Consider the following 23,122-nt stretch of genomic DNA (forward strand, 5'->3'; position numbering starts at 1 on the left):
CCGCCCTTCTCCTCTTCCCACAGGCCCAGAGCTGACTCACTTCAGGGAAAGCTTGCTCTGTGGGCATTGTCAGCTCCCAAGCTCCTCCCAGGCTGCACCCACCTCAGGGACTACATAAGGGCGGTGCTTGCACTGCAGGCATCTTCAGATCCTGAGCCTCTCTCAGACAACAGCCAGCAAAGGGTGAGGTCCGGGCACCAGGCCAATTAGGGAAGTGAGACTGAGCCGGTGGGGGCTGCCCAGGGCTGCAGTTTGTGACAGTTTTTAGGCAGCCCAGGAGGCATAGCTTTTCATTGCTGGGGAGGGAGGAAGGGAGAGAGGGAGGGAAGGAGGGAGGGAGGGAGGGAGGGAGGGAGGGAGGGAGGGAGGGAGGGAGGGAGGGAGGAAGGAAGGGGAGGCCAATGTGATCCTAGAGGTTACTTTCCAATAACAACAGTCATAACTCAATGTATTACTTCCAGGGAAGCAGCCAGCACAACTATCCTTCCTTGCCCATCTCTGTGGAAACAAGCTGTGAGACAAGTCAGGATTGGTAAGCAGGCTTCTGGGCTGAGGAGGAAGGCCAGTCACCTGCACCTGAGGGTGTCAGAGAGGATGCTTGTCCCCTGCTCCTGGTGGGCTGCACCCCGACCCTAAGGCCTGTGCTGGGTTTTCAATCTCTCACTTCCTATACCAGCCTTGAGACTTGGGACACTTCACCTCTCTAAACATTAGCAACTGAATCTTGAAAATGAGGAAAATTGATCACTTTGCTGAAATTTGCTTTAATGCGGAGTGGGTAGCTATGATTTTCTAGTAGAAAATTAGCATTTCGGGTAAAGGGTGGGAAATGCATGTGCTCCCCTGCTGAGTAGGAAAGGCCCAGTCCTGGCTGCTGAGTCTGCAAGTCAGAGCCCTCCAGGATCCCTGGGTCCTGTCCCAGGTCTCTGATGGATCCTTGTCCAGTTCCCACCTGTGAGCTCATGAGACAGTGCTCTTGCCCTCCTGGAAAAAGAAAAGGAAGTACAAGTTTCCGGGTGTTTCAGGGTGGGGAAGACGTGGAGACCTTTCATTGCCTAATTTGCTGGTGTGCTAGGCCTCTGTCCTGTGTTGTAGCCTCACCATGGAGCAGCTGAGCTTGGCCAACACCCGGTTCGCAGTGGACCTCTTCCGCACCCTGAAGGACAACAACCCCTCCGGGAACATCTTCATCTCCCCCATAAGCATTTCCTCGGCGCTGGCCATGGTCTTTCTGGGGGCCAGAGGCACGACCGCGGCACAGATGTCCAAGGTCAGCAGAAACTAACAAAAGGAGCCTGGGTTCCCTGTGAGTCCCTACTGAGAAGGCGTGCCTTTGAGCTCTTACAGGGTGTTTTAAACACTGTACTTGTGTGTTCCACAGCTACACACGACGAGGCCAGACTTCCAGAAAAGCCCCAAGAACAGCTCACTTACATGCAGGCTTTCACTCATGATTGAGTCCTTACTGAGCACATACTATGTGCCAGGCACTGTTTTTTGATTGGCTGAGGATACAGCAGTGAAGAAAGCTGTGAAAGCCCCGTGGTGGGCTGCTTCTGTTGCAGTGGCAAATCTTTGAAAGCATCTCCTCTCCATTCAGATTTTTCAGTTTCTGCTTTGCATGCAACCCGCTACTCATTTATAAAGGCCTGCTCTGTAATGTTACCTTTCAGCACAAATAACACAGGGAATGCACCAAGTGGAGAAGTTGGCGGTGTTGCCTTTTTGTGGAACAGGCCACCGTGGGATTGTATATGCTGAGGCCTAGCCCGGTGCCTGGCACAAGGGCCTGTGTGGGTAGGAGGGTCCGAAGGAGAGGAAAGAAGTGAGGTATGGCCGCTGCAGGGACCGGGCCAAGCCCTGGGTGCTATGGCAGGTCCCTGTCACAGCGAGAAGAAGCAGTGATGCCTGGCCTTCCCCCTGGCCTTCATGGGTGTGGGCCGCACCACTGTGCTGTGTGGTCTTTGATGAAGTCTGAGCCGGGAACTCCAGCTCTCCTTGAAGTAGGGGAAAGATTACAAGGTGCCAGTAACCGGGGGAGGTCCAGCCTTGGATTCAAGTTTATCCATCTGTTCCAGCTCCAAATCTTTTATTTCCGCATTATCTTAACAACCAACCTTCTTTACCACTGCAGACATGAAAGCACTTTTATATTTTCCAAAACTCACTTTTTATTTTACCCCCGGTAATAATGGTTAGTTTCTTCTTGCAGGGTAATGTCAGCTTGTATTTTGAGGTTTATCCAGGCACTGTATTACCTCAGGAAAAATAGTTTTAATGGTTCCCCTGCTTTTCCATTAAAGCAGATCTATCACAGCAACTGTGCAAGCATTCCCTATCTTGGTGAGTAACTGGGCTTTGTACATTGTGTAGGTTTATTCTTTGTGTGTACAATAAGGAACCAGCCCAGGACTCATAAAACCATAACGGGATTCTTGATTTGTAACATGAAAATTAAACTTTTGCTGAATATTAAGTTTATAGATGTTATTTTTAAGTTACTGATGCTGATAGTATAGTTTAAAAATCCCCTCAATTCTGTAATACCTTTGTGCTCTCAAGGGGATGATTCTGTTTATTTCTGAGAACTTTCAGTAAAACTCTCTTTGATACAGAATTTATATATGAATATACAAGTTATGATTTTCTTTGGAGAAAAAGCAGACACAGGTAAATATTTAGCCTATTACCAACTTACATTCATGGGACTATTATTATAAAAAGAAGTGATATAAAAAGAGCTTATGATGTAATTATGTCTCACAAAGCTATACTTTTTAGATTCTCTATTCTTTTGTTCTCCAATGAAATTTTAATCAAGTATTGGGCTGATATTATTGATAATTAGTAATATAAGCATTAATTTAATTTGATAGAAGCAAATGTCAAGGAATCTGTTTCAAAATAAATGGCTGTCAGGTCCAGCCTGACGATTGAACCGGGCTGAGGTAGGGAGGTGGGATTTGAGAAGAGAAAGAAAGACAGGACAGCGGGATTCAGGAGGACCACAGCTCTCGAGAAGCTCTGGCAACTTTTATTAGTAATACAGTGCTTTTTATACATAAGACACTAAGCAGGTAATCACTCACAAGGAAAACATTCTTTGTTTCTCTAAAATCACTATGGGAGGGATAAATTGAAGGACAGGTTTGTTGTTACAATAAATCTCACTAGTTGAATACATATTTCTTGGTAAGCCATGAAAGTAGCTCTTATCCTACTGATAGCAGTCATATAAACAAACCCTGGGAAAGCTCTGTAGGCAGGGGCTGCTCTCATTATACTGATTAATTGCCGTCCAAACAGGCCTGGGAAATCTGTGCGGGTAGGGTGCCAGCCTTGCTAGCCCCTACAGGTGCAAGGACCGTGTCAGCTTACAGCCCGTTCCCCACAGATCCCCCTTCTCTGTCTTTTAAGCAAAGTTCATGTAGTCCTATTTGCAGGGACGGGATGCTGGATCCAATGGTTCGGAAGCAGACTGGAATTAAACAGAGAATAACGAGAGCAAGGATAACAATAATTGACAGAGACCAGATAAATGATTGTAATCTATGAAAAGACATAAGGCTTAGAATTTTATCAAAAATATTCTGTGCCACTTTGCTAGGAGGCAACAGAGCAGAACCTGTATCATTAATAGCTTGAATCTCTCCATGTAATCTACTGATGTCTGTTTTTTAGGCTACTAATAATAAAAGTAAAATTTAAATATCAATAACAAAGCTCTAATATTAAAACAATGCCAATGCAAAATTAAATTATATACATGTTATCATTTTTAAAACTTGAATGTTAAGAGCAAAACTATGGCTATTAAATAATAATAAAATAATAAGAGAGAAATCAAAACTATGGACATATTAATATTTTTAGCTACTAAATGAAAGAAAGTCTCTTTTGCTGCTGGTGTTCCTGGTGTATATTTACTTAGAGTCTTTTGTTTGCCTGCGTAAAACTTTGCAGAAGACTGGCAGCTAATAGATGCTAGCATGAGCAGGAACATGGTTGAAGAAGTAGCTTCAACTTCTTGCTTTTCCATAATCTGCTGCACTTCAGTTGTTAACTTCTTCAGATGACTCTATGTTGGCACCTCAGTCCCTTGCATAGCTTTCAGTTTTCTTCTTCCTCTGCTTTGCTGTCATTAGGGCAGTACTTAGTCCTTTTGAGTGAAGGGATACAGGAGCTTGTCTGAGTCCATTTCGGTGACACACATAACTCTCTGGCACCCGAATTGGCTGCATTGCTCCTTCTGGAAAGATATAAAACACAACCTCTTCCCCTTTTTTGTTTTTTAGTAAATGATTGTAAGAGTATGAATGGTTCTTTCTACAATTGAGTGACATTCTTCTGCTAGATATGATTAGGTTTAAGTCCTTGGGGATTTACCCCTAAAGTTGGTATAGGAAGGTGGATAATATACTGAGAACATTACTTCTAATAAAATATAGAAATTGTTATTGTTAAATAATATTTTAAAGGCTGAAAATTAAATGAAAAATTCTTGTAAATTAGTGTGCCTTATAGTAGCTGTTTTAATAATTTTTGCTATACTTACTATATAAGTACTATTACTATAGGTTGATGGGCTTCGTAGTAAAATCTGTTAAGGCATAAATAAGAGCTTGTATTTCTACTGAAATATAAGGGGTTTGAAGGACCTTTGTTCCCCTGCTGTAGTAGATCTAGCCTTTCTAGAACTGGATCTATCTGAAAAAATGGTTAATGCCTGAGGTATAATATTTCTTTTAATGTGGTAGTTAATACTATTCCCTATGTTAGAAATAAAGTAAGCCTGTAAGCCAGGGTTCCCGGTAGAATATAAAATATTAAATATTTTGACTTTTATGTAGAAGGGTGTGTACATAAGATCTGGAAGTACGTATACTGACCTTCCTTGTCCTTGGTCCTGGGCAACCTGTAGCAATGTACAGCTGCTGATTGCTAGTATGGCAAGGCATCTTCACTATATTTATTTCTGGACTATTTTACCTTTGTTCTTGTGGGCCACTGCCTATTCTGTGGCTGGATTTAGATATAGGGCAGCTGCTGTTAGCCATGTCTCTGTTATCTGGGTCCTGATCTGAGCTAGGCCAAGTCTCTGTCTGTTACCTGGGTCCCAATCTGGGCTGGGCGTGGGAAGCACGAAGTATCTATGGGGGCAGGAGACCTCCCTCAGAAGGAGCTAGAGTTCAGGCCCCTGTAATGGTGGGGGGGGTGAGGTTCTGTGCCCTACCTCTGTTGACCCCCAAGTTCTCTCCTGATGGCCCCTCTGCGACTGTGCCTGTCTTAGGTTGTTCCTCCCTTGAGGAATCTTACCTGTCTTTGACTAACCAGCCATCCTCCGGGGCCAAGCAGGGTGATGTGAGGTTCAGTTCTGTCTCCTTGGTAGCTTATGCCCCTATGGCCTCCATGCCCAGCACCTGCCTTGGGATCCCTTCGCCTGCTGGCGGGGCCCCGGCATTGATCACATATCTTGGGGAACCCAGGTTTCTTCTCTAGAGAGGGCCGAGCTCACGCCATTGGGCAAGAGATAGATCTATGGTACCAGCCACTATGAGGCTTTAGCCTTAGTATGAATAGAGAGCTCGGGCAACAGCTGCGGGCAATTACATTGTGAGAAGAGGGTCCCTCTTGGTAAAAAGAGCAAGAAGGGCCAATATAGAATGCTCAGGTGCCTTTCTAGGGGGCCCTCCATATAGTGGAAGGGATTAAATCCTTTTATGTCCTTTTAAATTGCTGCCAAACATTCAAAAAATTAGTTTGTAAGTTTGTTTGGGATAAATGTATAATATGCTGTTGTAAAATATTAAAAAATTATAATGACATTGTAGAATAATATTATGTAAGGATATACTTTGCTCTAGGTATGGTAATTTAATTTTAAACTGGCTGTTAATTTCTTTTTGTATAGACAAGGCCTTAGTAACTTTCTTAGAATACTTAATTAAATTGCTTATAAAGATATTGGCTTTTCTTTAAGCTAAAAACCTTGATTATAATTTAATAAGCTAATATTTTTAAGTAATTAAAGTAGGTATCTTTATTTAAAATAAAGTAAATTACGTCTGATTTTATAAACTGTAAATGTTGCCCCGCCTCTAGCTTAATGTAAGAGGCTACATAAAGTTAGGTAGTAAGTAAATGGTGGCTTCTGATCTGTTCCTAGATTTTACTTGTATTTAATTATTTAAACATTAGTTTCTTATGTAACTTAATTTATATGAGATCTTGATTATATTTTAAAAGGCTAATTTATAAAGTAACTTAAGTAGGTATCTTTAATTAAAAAGTAAAGAAACTTATTTAGTAAAACTTATAGGTTTGATATTTTATTGGTCTGATCTAAAAGTATGGCTTTTGTCTTTTTAGAAATTCTACTGCTGTTGAAAAGTTTGGCTATATTTAAGCAATATATTGTTTTTGCCCTTCTTATAGGCAAAAACCTTTGTAACATTTAATATATATGTATAAGTAAAAAATCTTAATTTTTATTTGATAAAGCTTTCCATGTGATTTCAAGTATCAATTGGTTTAATTAAAAAAATATATTTCTTTTAAGAGAGAACAGACTTTTGAACATATCGGGGCCCTATGAGATGCTCAAAAATCACTCTTAGTCTTGAAATAACTTGGAAAGATTAAATATATATGCATATATTTATATATATGCTTTAAAAATTATATACCTAAATTATCTTAAAGAATATTAATTATATTTAAACTGGATTATAGAATTAATCCTCTTTTAAAATCAGACCAATAACTAATATATTTGAATTCTTAATTATTAGAGAAAACATAGCATTTTATTTTCTCAAACATATCTTACCTTATAATAGAGAAACATGCAAATTGACCGCACCTCCGCTATGCCCACGATTGGGCCGGCAGGAGGCTGGGGGCGGGACTCCGGGTGGCATATCCGCCTTTGAGAAGATCAAGATGGCGGTGCCCAGTGGCCGGGCCCATGCCGCCGCTCCCGGGGGTGCCTGGGCGATCGGCACCCCCGGGGGGCGTGGCCGGGCCCATGCCGCTGCTCCCCGGGGTGCCTGGGGCGATCGGCACCCCCGGGGGGCGTGGCCGGGCCCATGCCACAGCTCCCCGGGGTGCCTGGGGCAATCGGCACCCCCGGGGGGCGTGGCCGGACCCATGCCGCCACTCCCCGGGGTGCCTGGGGCGATGGCACCCCGGGGGGGCGTGGCCGGGCCCATCGGCACCCCGGGGGGCGTGGCCGGGCCCATGCCGCCACTCCCCGGGGTGCCTGGGGCGATCGGCACCCCAGGGGGCGTGGCCGGGCCCATCGGCACCCGGGGGGGCGTGGCCGGACCCATGCCGCTGCTCCCGGGGGTGCCTGGGGCTATCGCACCCCGGGGGGGACGTGGCCGGGCCCATGCCGCCCCTCCCGGGGGTCCCGGGTCGATCGGCCACCCGGGGGGGCATGGCCGGGCCCCTCCCGCCCCTCCCGGGGGTCCCGGGGCGCAATAGGCCACCCGGGGTGCGTGGCCGGCCCCTCCCACCCCTCCCGGGGGTGCGGCCACCAGGGGGGGCGTGGCCGGCCCCTCCCGCCCCTCCCAGGGGTCCCGGGGGTCGATCGGACACCTGGGGGGGCGTGGCCAGCCCCTCCCGCTGCTCCCGGGGGTCCCAGGGGCCGAGGCTTTCCGGGCCTTGGTCACCAGCGGGGAGCTTGCACCGATCGCTGAAAACCACTGGGGGTCGGCTCCTGTGATCGGTAGCAGGGAGGCTGGGTGCGGCGAGCCCAAGGCCAGGAAAGCCTGGGGCGGAGGCTTTCCCGGCCTTAGGCACCAGTGGGCAGCCTGCACGGATCGCAGGAAACCACTGGGGGTCGGCTCCTGCAATCCTTAGCAAGGATGTTGGGTGCCGCGGAGCCCAACGCCACCGCCCGGGGCCAAGCCCCGACCCTGAAAAAGGCAGAAGGCAGTGGCCACAGCCAAGGCCTGGGTCCCTGGTGCCGGCAGAAAACTGGTGCAGGCAGCCAGGTGAATGAAGGTCTATTGCACGAATTTTCGTGCAAACGGGCTACTAGTATTTTTATATATTAGGTAATATAATTACTATATTTATAATTTCTCCTAATTTAATCTGTACTTTGAACTTTTAGAGTTTGTAAATTAAATATTTTTAGTAGTTCTTAGATTGATGACACTTTTATATTTCTAAGAGAAATACAAGACATAATTAATGGCTTTAATTCTGTCCTCTAGATTTTTCTTATGAGGTAAATTTAAATTTTACTTTTTATTTGCTAGTAACTCTGCTGGGGGAAGGGCATCTACCCCTTCCTCTATTAACAAAGGGTGTAGTTAGTTATCTGGGCTACTTAGATCTTTATAATTAATATATTATTTATATTTTAATAATTTCTGAGATTCAAATCCAATTCTAATTATTTTAAAGTATTTATTTTGAATAAATTCTATGACAGAGATAAATTTACTTATATTTTTGAAGGCTTTAAAAGTCAACCTTTTAACACACTTTATTAGTATTTTAAAAACAGCTCTTTATTATGGAAATGCGAATCTTGTTGCTGGAATTAGCTTGAATTTCTTTTAAGAAGACTTTTTCGCCGTTTCTCTTAGGAAAAATAACCAGTTCTGGGTTTTTAATTTTCTATAGCTTTTGCAGAGAGATTCCAGCTGAAGACAATCTAAATGTCTGAAATCAGACTATGCGCGCATTCTGTCTTACAGCTAAGTTCTCTCCCCACCAGCACAGAAATTCTAGACACATTTCTAAATTTTTAAGGCTTTTTCATGGCGAGAAAGGAAACTTTAAATGTGTATACTGGGAGAGTGGGCATCCATATTGGATCGTCACGTGTCTCTTCCTTCCCCCATATCCTGCTTACTTCAGGGGAAATATTAGTAACAGATCTAGCCAAATTTCTGTTTATGCTTAAAAGAAAGACAGATCTCAAATTTTTTCTTTCTTTTATGCTTTCTGAAGTAATAACTTATACCTAATTTAGCCAAGATTCGAATTTCCCTGTAAGTTCTTTTATAATTCTTAAATGTAACTTTAAGTAATCTTATTGTAAGTAATCTTATTGCGGGAGAGCATATAGCCCTGCCCTCTCCTGCCACTCCTGGTGTAATCCTTTTATAGTTAAACTGCTTCTACCTAGTAAAAGGCTAAACATCCCTTCAGGAGTAGGTCTATATACCCCTGTAAGGATGGCTTGTGGTCCCAATTCTGGAGTTAATACATATCGCCTTATGGATCCAAGGTCCACGCCGGCACTTCCAGGGGTTGCTCGGAATAACTCTAGTATCCGTTTTGCTCCTGGGGCAGGCTGGATGCTGCGCAGCCAGCTGGCCTTGAGGCGGCACAGGGGCAGGAGGGTAAACAGATAGAGCCTCCATTATTTGCTGGGGCTGAGCTGGCCACTTTCGGGAGTTTCCCGACTGCTGCTGAGGCAAGGGATTTCCCTGGATATCTGTCTTAGATTTACACTCATTTGCCCAATGTTTTCCTCTTTTACATTTAGGGCACAGTCCAGGTTGTTTGGGACCTCTGCCATTTCTTTTATTAACCCCTTTATTAGAGGGACACTGTTTTGCCATGTGTCCTGTTCCTCTACAAGTGAAACACTTGTGTGTTTGACTTTTCCCTGTGCTGAACTGTTGCTGAAGAATTCCTTCAATGGTGGTTCCCTTTAATGCGGCTGCAATAGCGACTCCTTGTATATACGAGGGACCAATATCTGCGCAAATGCGGATATAATCGGAGAGAGTCCCCTTTCTTTGATAGGGCCGCAATGCAGCTTGACAGGCAGTGTTAGCATTTTCATACGCTAACTGTTTGACTATTAACATGCCAGCCTCTCCATCCACCACTACTCGGCCAACAGCCTGTAACAGCCGAGAGACAAAATCCTGATACTTTTCATCTGGCCCTTGAACAATCTTTGAGAGCTCCTCTGTTTTTTGACCAGAGGTGGGAAGCTTTTTCCAGGCTCTGATCCTAGCTCTATTAATTTGCCCATAAGCTTCCTGGGGGTATTGAATTTGATTATGGGTATCAGCATAGGCTCCTTCTCCTACTAGCATTTCATAAGAAATATTAATCTGGGCTGCTCGATTACGAGCAGCTTGCTCCTTAGCCTTTTCATCATATTCTGATTTCCACAAGAGATAATCCCCTCCTGATAAACAACCCTTGGCAATAGCTCTCCAATCATTAGGTGGGAGAGCTTCTGAGGCTATAGTTTCCAAGATAGTTAAAGTATAAGGAGAAGTAGGCCCATACTGAGCACAGGCTGTTTTTAACTCCTTCAGATTTTTAAAAGGAAGCGGGTCATAAGTACGCTCACGCTGTCCCGTGTTAGGGTTCACCCGTTCCATAACGGGGAAGGCGTGAATGCCTAAGTCCTCACCAGCCTTTCGTGCCTCCTGCAAAGCCATCTGGAGAGGGGAGAGTGGAACTGGCGCTGCACAGGGCAGCGGAGAGCCGCGGGACCGGCCCCCACGGCTTCTCTTTTTCTTGCCAAGACGCTTTAATACTTCTAAAAATTGTTCTAACACATCTTCCACATCACTACCCTCTTCAGTTCCAGCAGAAAAATAATCTTCCTCCTCTTTTGCCTGAACAACACCTGTATCATCATCTTTTTTAGACCCCTTTTTTGTGCCAGTACACTGCTTCTCTTTCTTTCCTGGCTTAAGAGATGGTTGATTATGTTCATGCCTGGGATCTAAACAATCCCGTATCAAATTCCATAAGGAAAATGCATCCTGAATGAATTAAAAAAATTTTTTTACTTGCTTGTCATTAACTTTAGTTTCTTTACTGTTGAGCATAGACTTTAACATTTGCCCATAAAGGGCATTTTCTCTAGATTCTAACTGTCCCATGCTTTACTCCCGACTATCAAAAAAATGCTCCTCCCTTACCTTATCGAGTGCACTCTTTATCTGGAGGAGTTCCTCACCTTCTGCTTCCCAAGTCCTCAGGTCCCTGGTCGGGCGCCAATTTGTCAGGTCCAGCCTGACAATTGAACCGGGCTGAGGTAGGGAGGTGGGATTTGAGAAGAGAAAGAAAGACAGGACAGCGGGATTCGGGAGGTCCACAGCTCTCGAGAAGCTCTGGAAACTTTTATTAGTAATACAGTGCTTTTTATACATAAGACACTAAGCAGGGAATCACTCACAAGGAAAACATTCTTTGTTTCTCTAAAATCACTATGGTAGGGATAAGTTGAAGGACAGGTTTCTTGTTACAATAAATCTCACTAGTTGAATACATATTTCTTGGTAAGCCATGAAAGTAGCTCTTATCCTACTGACAGCACTCAAATAAACAAACCCTGGGAAAGCTCTGTAGGCAGGGGCTGCTCTCGTTATACTGATTAATTGCCATCCAAACAGGCCTGGGAAATCTGTGCGGGTAGGCGCCAGCCTTGCTAGCCCCTACAGGTGCAAGGACCGTGTCAGCTTACAGACCGTTCCCCACAAATGGCTGCAGAAAGAATGTTTTCTCTATTTTAGACTCTTCACTTCGATGCGGTTAAGGAGATTCATTCCAGTTTCCAGAGTCTGATTGCTGATATCAACAAGCGCGGAGCTCCCTATATTCTGAAACTTGCTAACAGGTTATATGGAGAGAAAACCTATGAGATCCTCCCTGTGAGTACTTTACTTTCACATTCTAAAACTCACGAAACAGTGCAGACATTTTCCAGCACAATCAAGTCACAGAAGTCAGTTTTTATTTTATAAACATTCAGAAAACAATACAGAATTTAAACATAGGGCAGTATCCCAATTAGAGATTCGATTTCATTTGATAGTCTTCACAGGAAAAGATTGACCCTGGCTGTTTTACTAAAGCAAGAGTGAATTCCATAATTCACTTCCCAGAACAATCAGTGTATACTTATTTCTGAAAATGTTAGCCAAAGGTTAGAAAAGAATTGGTAAATTTTATGCAACACCAAAACTACTGAACTGTACACTTAAAATGATTAAGGTGGTAAATTTAATGTTATGTGTTTTTTACTATAATGCTAAAGTATAAGGGTTAGCATTTTTTTTGTTAAAATGAAATTTATATCTTTTAGGACAATTTCTAATGCTTTTAAGAATTTTAGAAATCCATTTCTGTATGTAGTAGGGGTTATTTGTGGGTTTTTTTTTTTTTTTTTTTGTGTGTGTGTGTGTGTGTTTTTTTAACCTTTTTTATTTTAAACAGGAGTTCTTAGCTTCAACCCAGAAAATGTATGGAGCAGAACTGGCCAGTGTAGATTTTCAGCGAGCCTCTGAAGATGCAAGAAAGGTGATAAACGCGTGGGTCAAAGGGCAGACTGAAGGTAAGAGAGTGGGCCGAATGTAGTCATTCAGGACACACTGGCCGTTCTTTTCCTCCTTCCACTTTCCCAGCCTGCAGACGATTCCCTGCCCCTTTCCTCTGCCCTCACCCTCTCGCTGGGGCTAACCTCTGCCACTGCCCAGAGCCAGACAGCTTTTAAATGTGGAAATTCCTCAAAGTGGGAACTTCAACATGCTTTCATTGAAGCAGCTAAATAATTTTCCTATAAGTTCACAAAACCATAGTTTAAAATTAAAACTAACATTGAATGTAGGAAAAAAGGATAAAGCTTTGAGAAAAATCCATCCTGGCCAGATTATGGAAAAATCCTATATAATAAAAGCCTAAAATGCTAAGTGCCTTGTCATCCAGTCAGTCGTCTATTCAACCAATCAAAGTGTAATATGCTAATGATATGCTAAGGCCACTCCACTGCTCACTATGATGTGCACTGACCACCAGAGGGCACACACTCCAACCGGTTGGGACTGAGGGAGACAGGCAAGATATGCCCTGGCAGTCTCCCCCAATCCCTTCCTGGCTGGCCAACCTCCTGCATCCCTCTCCGGCCCCGACTGTGCATCGATGGGGTCCATCGGCTTGGCCTATGCCCTCTCACAATCCAGCACCCCTTGGGGGATGTTGGAGAGCCAGTTTTGGCCCAATTCCACTCAAAACAGGAGCTGCCCCTTGATGGTCATTGAGCTCCCACAGGGGGAGACCCACTCAGCCAGAAGCTAGGCTCACAGCTGGTGAGTGCAGCGGCAGTAGTGGGAGCTTCTCCCGCCTCCAAAGCAGCGATAGGGATCTCTGACTGACGGCTTAGACCCACTCCCCATGGAAAGTTGGGGGTCCCTAAGCCGGCACTCGGACATCCCTCGAGGGCTCCTGGACTGCAAGATGGCGCAGGTCAGAACGAGGGACTGAATTTGGTGCACCGGCCTCTAGTCTGTAATAATAAAAGCATAATATGCTAATTAGATGAGACAACCTTCTGGAGACCTTCCGGGCGAAGCTGTGGCAGTGGGGACCTAGGCAGCCACAGCAGCAGGGGCCGAGCCCCTTGCATGAATTTCGTGCATGGGGCCTCTAGTATTCTCATACTTGTGACACAAACTGCTGTGACCATAGTATTTTGTCAAATGTCTTGTCGAAGCTGTCGGGGTGGTTCCATCTCAGCTGTTTCTCCACCACAACTCTCTCTAACCTCATCAAGGTCTGAGGCCAGGCACTTACCCAACACCTGTCTCCCATCCAAGGCATTCTTCATGGCTATGCTGTGGTCACAGGGGAACTGGTGTTTCAGAGGACTAACTGTCCTCACCTTCGGATATCTGTTAAAATACTTTCTGTGAGAGCAGCTTCCACTTGGAGGCTTTGAAGAAATGACTTATTTAAAAATCATTTTCATTAAGAAATAATTTTTATGTCTGCCAAAGAATGGCCATTCACTGAGAAGGCTCATTGTTTCTCATATAATGCAGAGAAGATTTCCTGTTTTCAGCTTTTAAACCCTTTAGTTGGTTTACTTACAGTTGAAACACACTGGTAGGGTGTTCCTAACTTAATACATTAATGGGAATTAAATAAAAGGTATCAATTTGTATTGCATTACAATACAATTCAAAATTGGAATACTGATATGTGAATTTTTTTATAAAAAAAAACTTACTTTATTTCTTTAGGTAAAATTCCAGAATTGTTGGCTGCAGGCGTGGTTGATGATAGGACTAAACTTGTGCTAGTTAATGCCATCTATTTCAAAGGAAACTGGCAGGAGAAATTCAGTAAAATGGCCACAACCGATACACCTTTCAGATTGAATAAGGTGAGATGATGTGATGATAAAATTGCTCTTTGTTCTAAGAGAACGCAGATAATAATGTGAGTGACTTGGTTTTTTCGACTGTTCAGAAAGACACAAAAACAGTGAAAATGATGTATCAGAAGAGCACATTCCCACTTGGCTACATCGAGGACCTTAAGTGCCGGGTGCTGGAGCTGCCTTACCAGGGCGGGGAGCTCAGCATGGTCATCCTGCTGCCAGATGACATCGAGGACGAGGCCACGGGTCTGAAGAAGGTAACGGCTCCCACGCTCATGCTTCATGTTTCCGTCTGACCCAGCGGTGCTGCCTGTGTGTATGCTGTGTGGTAGTAGCCCACCAATGTTTGCTACTCTGAAGCCCTAAGATTAACTTTTCAGCGACTGTCAGTAAACAGTTGTGGTGGGGGACATCTAAGGATCTATGTTAAATTTAACATGTCAGATGCTGGCCGTCCGCTGCGCGCTGCTCACCGCCCCGCTGGCCGTGCCGGGGATGCGGCGGCCCCGTGGCGCTGTCCGTGCTGGAGGTGGAGAGCGATGTGCTGACCAGCAGGCCCGGCGCCAACGTTACCCTGCCCTGTCCAGGCGGGAAACCGGGAGACAATGCCACGGTCCACTGGGTGCTCAGGAATCAGGGGACAGGCTCGAGCCACGACTGATGGGCTGGTCTGGGAAGGAGGCTGCTCCTGCGATCTGTGCAGCTCAGCGGCTCCGGGAACTGTTCACGCTACCAGGACGGCCTCCTGGTTGGAACCAGGCGCCTGCTGGTGGCGGGTCTTCCCGAAGAGCCCCGTCAGCAAAGTCGTCTGTGAGGGGAGCCCGCAGAGCCCCCGTACCGGAGCACCAGGGCCGTGCTGTTGGTGAGGAAGTCCCAGCACGGTCCTGCGGGAGACTCCCAGGAGCCGAGCCAGTATTCCCGGGAGTCCCAGAAGTTCCCCTGCCAGCTGGCAGTCCCCGAGGGAGACAACGCTTTCTACAGCGTGTCCCTGTGCGTGGCCAACAGTGCTGGCAGCTGGTCCAGCAGACCCCACACATTTGAGGGTTACGGAATCCTGCGACCCGACCCACCCGTCAACATCACGGTCACCGCCGTGGACCGAAACCCCCGCTGGCTCACTGTCGCCTGGCAAGACCCGCCCTCCTGGAATTCCTGTTTCTACAGGCTGCAGTCTGAGCTCCGATACCGGGCCGCACGCTCCAAGGCTTTCACAACACGGATGGTCAAGGAGCTCCAGTATCACTGCACCGTCCGTGCTGCCTGGACTGGCAGGAGGCACGTGGTGCAGCTGCGCGCCCGGGAGGAATTCGGGCACGGCCTGTGGAGCGAGTGGAGCCAGGAGGTTCTGGGCACCCCCTGGACAGAACCCACGAGCTTTTCAACTGCGCCCACGGTGGAGGTGTCCTCCACGAAGGCACCTACTACCAAGAAAGACGACGACAACATCTCCTCAAACTATCCCGCAAATGCAAGAAGCTTCCCAGTGCAAGAGTCTCCAGGACCACTGTACACACTCCTGGTGGCCGGAGGAAGCCTGGGCTCGGAGCGCTCCTCTGCATGGGCGTTGTCCTGAGGTTCAGGGAGACGTGGAAGCTGCAGGCCCTGAAAGAAGGCCAGACCAGCATGCACCCACCGTGTTCCTTGGGACAGCTGGTCCCCGAGAGGCCGAAGCCCACGCCAGTGCTGGTCCCCCACATCTCCCCGCCGGTGTCCCCCAGCAGCCTGGGGTCGGATAACACCTCGAGGCACAGCCAACCCCATGCCAGCGGCTCACGGAGCCCGTATGACATCAGGAACAGAGATTACTTCTTCCCCCAGTAGCTGGCTGGCTGGCGCCTGGCGGGCTGGGCTGTCAGACCCGCTGAAATGTGTGGATGACAAAGCACAAGCGGCTTCTCAGCGTCGTTTCAGCTCATCTCAGGTGCGTGGGGCCTCTGGCTGCGCTGTCACCGAGGGGCCTCACAGAAGGTTCTGGGTGAACACAGGTGTGCTGGCCTGATCAGAAGGAAGAGGTGGTTGAGTTTTTGAACCCCTCTTTCCCACAGCCCTGCCTGCAGGGGTTACAATGAACGTGGGCCCCATGCAGGGAGCGCTGTCGAGTCCACTGGACACTCGGGCGGGCAGAGCCGGGCGTCTGCAGAGGCCTCGGACCCTGGGCTTCGTGTGGACAAGCTGCCGGCCCCCTGCTCACCTGACCTGGCTCCACATGCCGCACCCTCAGGAGGTGGTATGGATTTCCAGCCAAAGACACCCCCCACCCCGAGTCACCTATCTCCTGGCCCACGGCACAGTTTCACCTTCTAGCTCAAACTCTTGAAGCCCAAGTGCCTTTGCAATTCAGTTTCCTAGGCCTGAGGCCGGCGTTTCTTCAGTCGCCCAGGCTGGGGGAGCTCTCCACTGTCTTGCCTCTCCTCCCCACACTGGATACAGCTGAGGGGGGCGTGAGTAGCATCTCAGGACCAGGTGGTTTGAAGTGGAATTGCAATGAGCTCCTCATTAGCATGTTGCTCAATGTGAATGTTAACCTTAAGCACCTGCTGAACCCAGAAGCCACTGCACTGACTCAGTTTCCCTCTCTGGATCCCAGGACATGAGGGGGAGAGAAACAGAGAGGGAGTAGGGGCGTGGCGACAAGGTCTCCACTCACAGTAACGGTGCTGGGTGAGACGCAGCCTCTGGAAACCACTACTCTCCTTCCTCTGTGCCCCCCCCCCCCCCGCCCTGAAAGGAGAACAGCATTGGGGGAGGGCTCCCGCCATGGGGTGGGCGGGGGTGCCAGGGAGACCAAACTGTTGGACTCAAACTGTTTATTGTGTTTTCACCTGAGCCTGAGTACCGAGGAGAGAACGTATTTATGTGAAAAGACATAAGAACCGGCAAGAATGTATGTGAACTTGGTCTTTACAGAAGCACTGACGTTTTCCCTGAGAGCACGGAAGGTCCGTGCCGGTGAGGGTCTGTAGGTAAACAACTCGGGCAGAAGCCCTCACTGTGTTTGGCACAAAACTGAGTCAAATGAGAAAGAGGAGGCGAAAAAAGAAATGATTTTCCCCTCTTAGAGAAGAGACTCTGGTTTCATTCTAAATTTTGTTTTTGTCTTAAAAGTGAAAGAAATTGCCTGCTGCTTCTCTAATTTAAGGGAAGAGCAGCTGTGACTCCTCCCCTCCCCGGAGGTTGGGAAGGACCGGCTTCCGGGTTGGTGTTGGGAAGTGGCCTCCCAGGGCTGCCCAGCAAGGTCAGTTGCAAACCCCCACCCACGACAGCCAGGAGCCCTGGTTATCCGGGGGCAGGGGGATTCATTGCTGCCCGCCCTCAACCCGTGCCTTCCTCTTCTTTAGTTCCTTGAATTTGATTCAGTTCAGCTAAATGTCTAGCCGTGACTCTGAGACTAACCCACTTCAGCTCACTTTTCTGTCCGGGCTTTGAAAATTCAGTGATGAGCGGGGTTCCCCAGACTAGTACCCTCCAGCATCATGGGGTGTCCCAGAATGAGGCTGTGATTAAAATCCGTTGGGTAACTGAGGACCAAAAATTTACCAGACCACAACCTTTTCTAGGAGTCTGCCCTTTCAGAAAAACAACCACCAGCACCGGGCAGGTGGCAAAGGATGAAATGACCGCCTTTTATTTGCTGTTTGCTGGGTTCAAACTGTTACTATGTTGGGCAAGTGGTGATTTTCATTGCTGGCTTTGACTCAAGTGTCAGACCCCATTGCTGCCTTAGGCAACTCTCTTAAGTGTGACTGAAGGCAGGCAGTTGTGTGTGTTTCTATAAAGTTTCTTTGAGAACAGCATGTTAAAGGGAAATATTTTAAAAAACAAACAAACAAAAAAAAATGAGACTGCCTGAGAAAGGGTGATTCTGCCCCTGGTTCTTTAATACTTTATAAAGGTTTTAACCACAACCTCTATTACCAGAGCCAGTAGGAGCCATGCTAGTGGGAGATGTGAAATCAGATAGCTCCTGATGGCTGAGAGCGAGGCAGCTTTGATCTCCAAATTGTTATTACTTTCATTATTATTGTAACGGAACTGCTTTTTTTTTTTTAATTGAAGAGAGTTTTTTTTTTCTTTACATTTTTATAAGCTAGTGTACATGAAGGAAAAGTGTTTGTCTTCTCTGGGTTGTGGGCTGTGCTCAGTGGACACAGGTGTACACCCTACGCTTTCTCTGTCCTCGGATCTATGGCCCGTGACCCTGTATTTTCAGCTCACGGGTCATTCTCACCTGTGTTTCTGCAGCTCACGCGCTGCCTTTTATCCTCAGCAAAGATGCTCCTCACCCAGTGCCCGCAGCAAGCTGCCACAGCCAGATGTGAAAGGTGGGCATGCTGACAATGGATAGTAAACATGACAACTTATCCTTCTGGGTTGGAAAAGTTACAAATATGCTGGTTCAAGATCTTAACTAAAGTGGTCATTAATTCGTGTAGCATTAAGAAACTGTTTGTTCAGATGTCCAGGGGGTGGCATTGGCTGTGCCTATGAAGCCATTGGTCACTCAGAGAGCTCTTTGCTGGGATGGGGCCCAGGCCCCGCTGGTTTTCTGCCAGGCTCTGGGCTCACTCTGTGTTGATTTCCCTGCTCTCCTGGGGAGAGAGGGTCGAGGCAGGAAAAACCTTCATTAGGTGTGGAATCTGCTGCTGGGACTGGGGCGGCAGTCCACCTGGTGGCGAACAGAGCCCTGTGGAGCAGGCCGGGAGTGACCATGGGGTGTGGGTCTCCTGCAGAATGCCCAGGAACGTCTTGCCCTGCTGCTTGGTGCTGAGCTGTATTGCCCCCTCTAAGGTTGACTCTGCTGGGGAGGAAGCTGGCATCCAGCTCCAGGTGGAGTTGGTGAGAAATTTCTGGTACCTTAATTTGGAGAAGCAGGGGCAACTGTTTGGTCTTTCAGACCATGAGCATGGAACCCAGTTTTCCCATGTGGGCAGCGGGGCTGTGACTGGAAGGCCTCCTGGCTCCGGTCCTGCACCAGACGCTCCTGAGCGTCCCCTAGAGGTCCTGCCAGCATCATATGCGTTCTGTGGTCTGGTGCTAGTGCAGGTGTGTTTCTATGGCAACCTTAATGATTTTTTTAAATTTGCTAATTTTTATTTTATTTTATTTTCGATTATGGCTGGCATTCAATATTATTTTGCAACCTTAATGATTATTAAGGAACATTGTCAGTTGTATGAACATATGCTCGAACCAAGATCTGCTTTAGAAGGAACGGATTGGAACAGCATGTAGCAAGGCTGTTAATTAATAGAGAAACCATTTTTGGATGGGGATCACACAACTGTTAAATACCTCACCTTTTCTTTTGGAGATGAAAATAATAGTTTTAAGTTTTTATTTTTTTTACCTAATTACCTAAGAGCAAATACCAAAGGCTGATGTCTGTATATGGGGCAAAGCGTCAGTATAATATGTATTTCAATGTTTTATTGTTTTATCAGCTATTTTGCATTTAAAGTGAAAATTGTGTTTGAAATAAATAATTTCTAAAGCTGAAAAAAAAATGTAACATGTCAGTGGCAGCTTACAGAAATTTTGTTAAATGAACTTTAGAGGAAAGTGCAGTAAAATTAGAATTATTTTATTGAAACAAATTTATTAAAATTAAAAATCCCTAAACAGTAATAGTACGTAGCTTCACCTTGTACTATGAGATCCTATTATTACACTGGTCATTCTCATCACAATTCATATAGATTGTGAATTAAATTTCTAAGAGTTACGTGGCAGAATGACCCATATGAAAGCTAAGCCTATTTTCTCATATGAACTCTGTATGATTTTTCTATTTTATTTCAGTTAAAGGCGAAGACATTTCTTGTCAGGCTAGGACTAGGCAAATCTGTGGAGATTATGGTTTTCTTTAGTGTCTCTAGCCTGCTGTGTGGTTTTTCTCTACCCTCTCCCTAACCCAACTGTTATCAGGAAGAGGTCCAATATTAATTATTTGCATGTATAAAGTCTGTATTAAAATCAGTATGTTCCTTCTTTTAATTGTATTTTCATATTTGTCTCTTCTCTGATTATAAAGAGAAATTCTCCAGTCTCATAAAAGAGATAATCAGCATCAGTAGTACAAGTGGAATGATGGGTCCATTCTAGTCCAATAGTAGTAGTACTGTGCTAATGATAATAGCTGACATTGTTGTGGCACTTACTGTGTTACATTAAATCATTTAATGCTCACAACAATACTATAAGGTGGGTACTATTATTAAACCTCTCCCAATTTTAGATGAGGAACTAGTCCCTTTTCTTTTTTTACCCACAAGCTAAATCTATTAGAGATTACTTCAGCACAGTGAGTTCACAGAAAACCACAGTGATCAGTAGGGCTTATAATAGAAGAAATAGAAGAAAATATTTGAATTTTACCTTGCACCAATCAACCAGTTAAAGGAATAACAGCTATCATGGCCTATCACAGTAATCCAGTGTGGTAGGGGTTTAGGAAAGCCTGGGTGGGTGGGTGGGTGGGGGGGTGGGTGGATGGATGGATGAGTAGTTGAAGCATCTGATGTCCAAAGTTCCTGTTATTTGGGCCCTTGATGACTTGAAATACAGGTCTGTTCTATTATCACCAATTGCCGAAAAGAAATGAAATCCTCCAAGTGGAATCTATTTTGGTATAAAACATGAAAAAAAACTAATTAGCAACTGATAACATGAATCCATTCATGTAAATAATGTTTATTACCTTGTTTATGTGAAATAGTTCTCACCTCTTCTTTTGCCCATTCTCATTTCAGATCGAAGAACAGTTGACCTTAGAAAAACTGCATGAGTGGACCAAACCTGAGAATCTGAGTTCCACTGAAGTCGAAGTCTACCTGCCCAGGTTCAAGCTGGAAGAGAACTACAACCTCAACTCTCACCTGGCCAGCCTGGGTATAGAGGATCTCTTTACTCCCAGGGCTGACCTGTCTGGCATGTCAAGAGCCAGAGATATTTTTCTATCAAAAATTATACACCAATCTTTTGTGGAAGTAAATGAGGAGGGCACAGAAGCATCGGCTGCCACAGTTTTAATTCTCAAGGGTTGCTCGCTTATGCCAGTGGAAAATTTTGTGGCCGACCATCCATTCATTTTTTTCATTCGACACAATCCCTCAACTAACATCCTGTTCTTAGGCAGACTTTCTTCCCCGTAGAGATTGTGGAAATGCAAGGCCAAGCTCACAGCTTTACCACTGGCCCTTTCAATGGTGATAGTTTTCATATATCTTCCGTAAGAAATATACCATCCCAAACAAATCTCTAACTTCCTTTGTAATGTCAGCTCTCTTGGCTGTTTACACGCATTAACTTTGGCATAGGTATCTATTTTCCTTTCTTTATATTGATAAATTCAGTGATTGCTTTTGAATGCACCAAGCAGATATGTAGATGCTTGACAGTGTAATACACTAAGAAACTGCTGTACTCTCTTGATAGCCATGAGAAAAATTATAACATTGTAATTTATTTCACAGATGGACTTCTGGAAGCTATGATACAGAGGCATTAATTGTTGAAGGGAGGCTTAAAAAAAGACATTTAATTGAAATAAAGGAGAGCAGCCCAATTAAGGTTTGGATTATGAAGATAAATTTGCCTTGGCCAGTGTTTCTGACCCTTTCTCCTACAGGATTAGTATTCTATTATAGCCCCGCTGATTTCAAACTATTAAAGAGCTTATTTTCCATTCCACCTGGTTTGTAGTTTGTGTGGGATCACAAGGAGTGAAGAAGTAAGGATCTTATCTTAAAAGATGCCATGAAACTACAAAAAGGAAAGTGTAGTAGGAGAGACTGTCAAGCAAGAGGGGGTGCAAAGTACACACTGTTACCAGCTTCTTGTGTGTTTTCTGTAAGGGCTCTTGATTTCCATCATCTAGTCCAGACTGTGATAGCAATGGGATGGCTTTATGCAATACTGGATGGGGGAGGGGCTCTGTGATCATTATAAACCTTAGGCAAATGCACTCCCTGGAAGGGGGTTGAAATGCTGCATTTTCTTGCTAACTCAAAGCTGGTGGGCTGGCTAATAAAGTTTCCTAAGATTCTGCTAGCCAGACTGTTCTCAGTCCTCTTATTCTTTCTATCTGATCCCAGAAAAGACAGGACTAATGGGGTTCTTGGACTGACAACATTGACATCCACGATGATAGTCAGTGACTCCATGAAAGAAAAAGATTTTAGCAAACTTGTTGACAAGCTCTCCTTCCTTTTTTTCTTAAAATACAGTACTGGCTTCTACAACATTCAAGGCTCTCTTAGCTATAGGAAAAACAAGAAAAGCAAGTCACTGCATTCTGTAATCCTTCTCTTTGGGCTCTTATGCTAAAATCTACTCAGTGGTTTAGAGTAAATTGTGCTATTCAGATAGAAACTGAACTGCCTGGTCCCATGCAACTCTGCTCAAATCCTTCTCTTTATATATTAGAGAACAAGCTCGTGTAATATAAGTAAATTATTGAAGGTAAAAACACCTAGTAAACTTCAGAGCAGAAACTAGAATTCAGTAAATATTTTATGTGGAGAACATCTAATTCTTTACTGTAATGGTGAACTAGGTAACTCAGACCTTTTAACACACACAAAAAAAAAAACAAAAAACAAGCAAGCATGAGCCCAAAGGCAAGGGATCTGCCATGATTATGAAGAAGTACTCAGCAATCCGGGGTAAATTGGTGACTATGGAAACTGGGGCCACTTTTCCTCCAGGACCATTTCCCAATCCAAGAGAGGTAAAGAGGGCATGAAGCAGGGATTTTGATGATGTTCAAGGCCAGGCAGGCAGAATTTTGGCCTGTCAAGTATGGGGACACCATTGTGACCCTGTGCTTTCAATTGGCAACATAAGAACTACACTCTAGGAGCATGACTGAAGCAGCTCAGAATGTAGCTCTGATGTAAGTCCTTGGACAGCCCCCAAATTCCAGTCCCTCGAATTGGATTACATCTATTCTGGTTTGCTACTATCCAGAGG

General features: G+C 45.5%; 1 protein-coding gene and 1 pseudogene across 3 annotated transcripts; both read left to right on the forward strand.

Moving 5' to 3' along the window:
* The first annotated feature begins 125 nt into the window (after nt 1–125).
* LOC307103770 (leukocyte elastase inhibitor-like) lies at nt 126–22,075 on the forward strand. Of its 2 annotated transcripts, XM_079778279.1 has the most exons (8): nt 126–183; nt 462–532; nt 1,096–1,270; nt 11,508–11,645; nt 12,211–12,328; nt 14,013–14,155; nt 14,242–14,409; nt 20,902–22,075. In XM_079778279.1, exons 3-8 carry the CDS (start codon nt 1,103–1,105, stop codon nt 21,301–21,303), a joined length of 1,137 nt encoding a protein of 378 aa, XP_079634405.1. In that variant the 5' UTR covers nt 126–183; nt 462–532; nt 1,096–1,102; the 3' UTR covers nt 21,304–22,075. The 2 variants fall into 2 exon arrangements, with proteins under 2 accessions (XP_079634405.1, XP_079634406.1); XM_079778280.1 differs by lacking the exon at nt 14,242–14,409.
* LOC307103765 (interleukin-6 receptor subunit alpha-like) lies at nt 14,416–20,943 on the forward strand (annotated as a pseudogene). Its single transcript, XR_013815261.1, has 3 exons — nt 14,416–17,387; nt 18,420–18,474; nt 20,902–20,943. The product of XR_013815261.1 is annotated as an interleukin-6 receptor subunit alpha-like (transcript).
* Nucleotides 22,076–23,122: the final 1,047 nt, after the last annotated feature.

The sequence above is a fragment of the Cnephaeus nilssonii genome (genome assembly GCF_951640355.1).
Source record: "Cnephaeus nilssonii genome assembly, chromosome: 7".
Lineage (NCBI taxonomy): Eukaryota > Metazoa > Chordata > Mammalia > Chiroptera > Vespertilionidae > Cnephaeus > Cnephaeus nilssonii.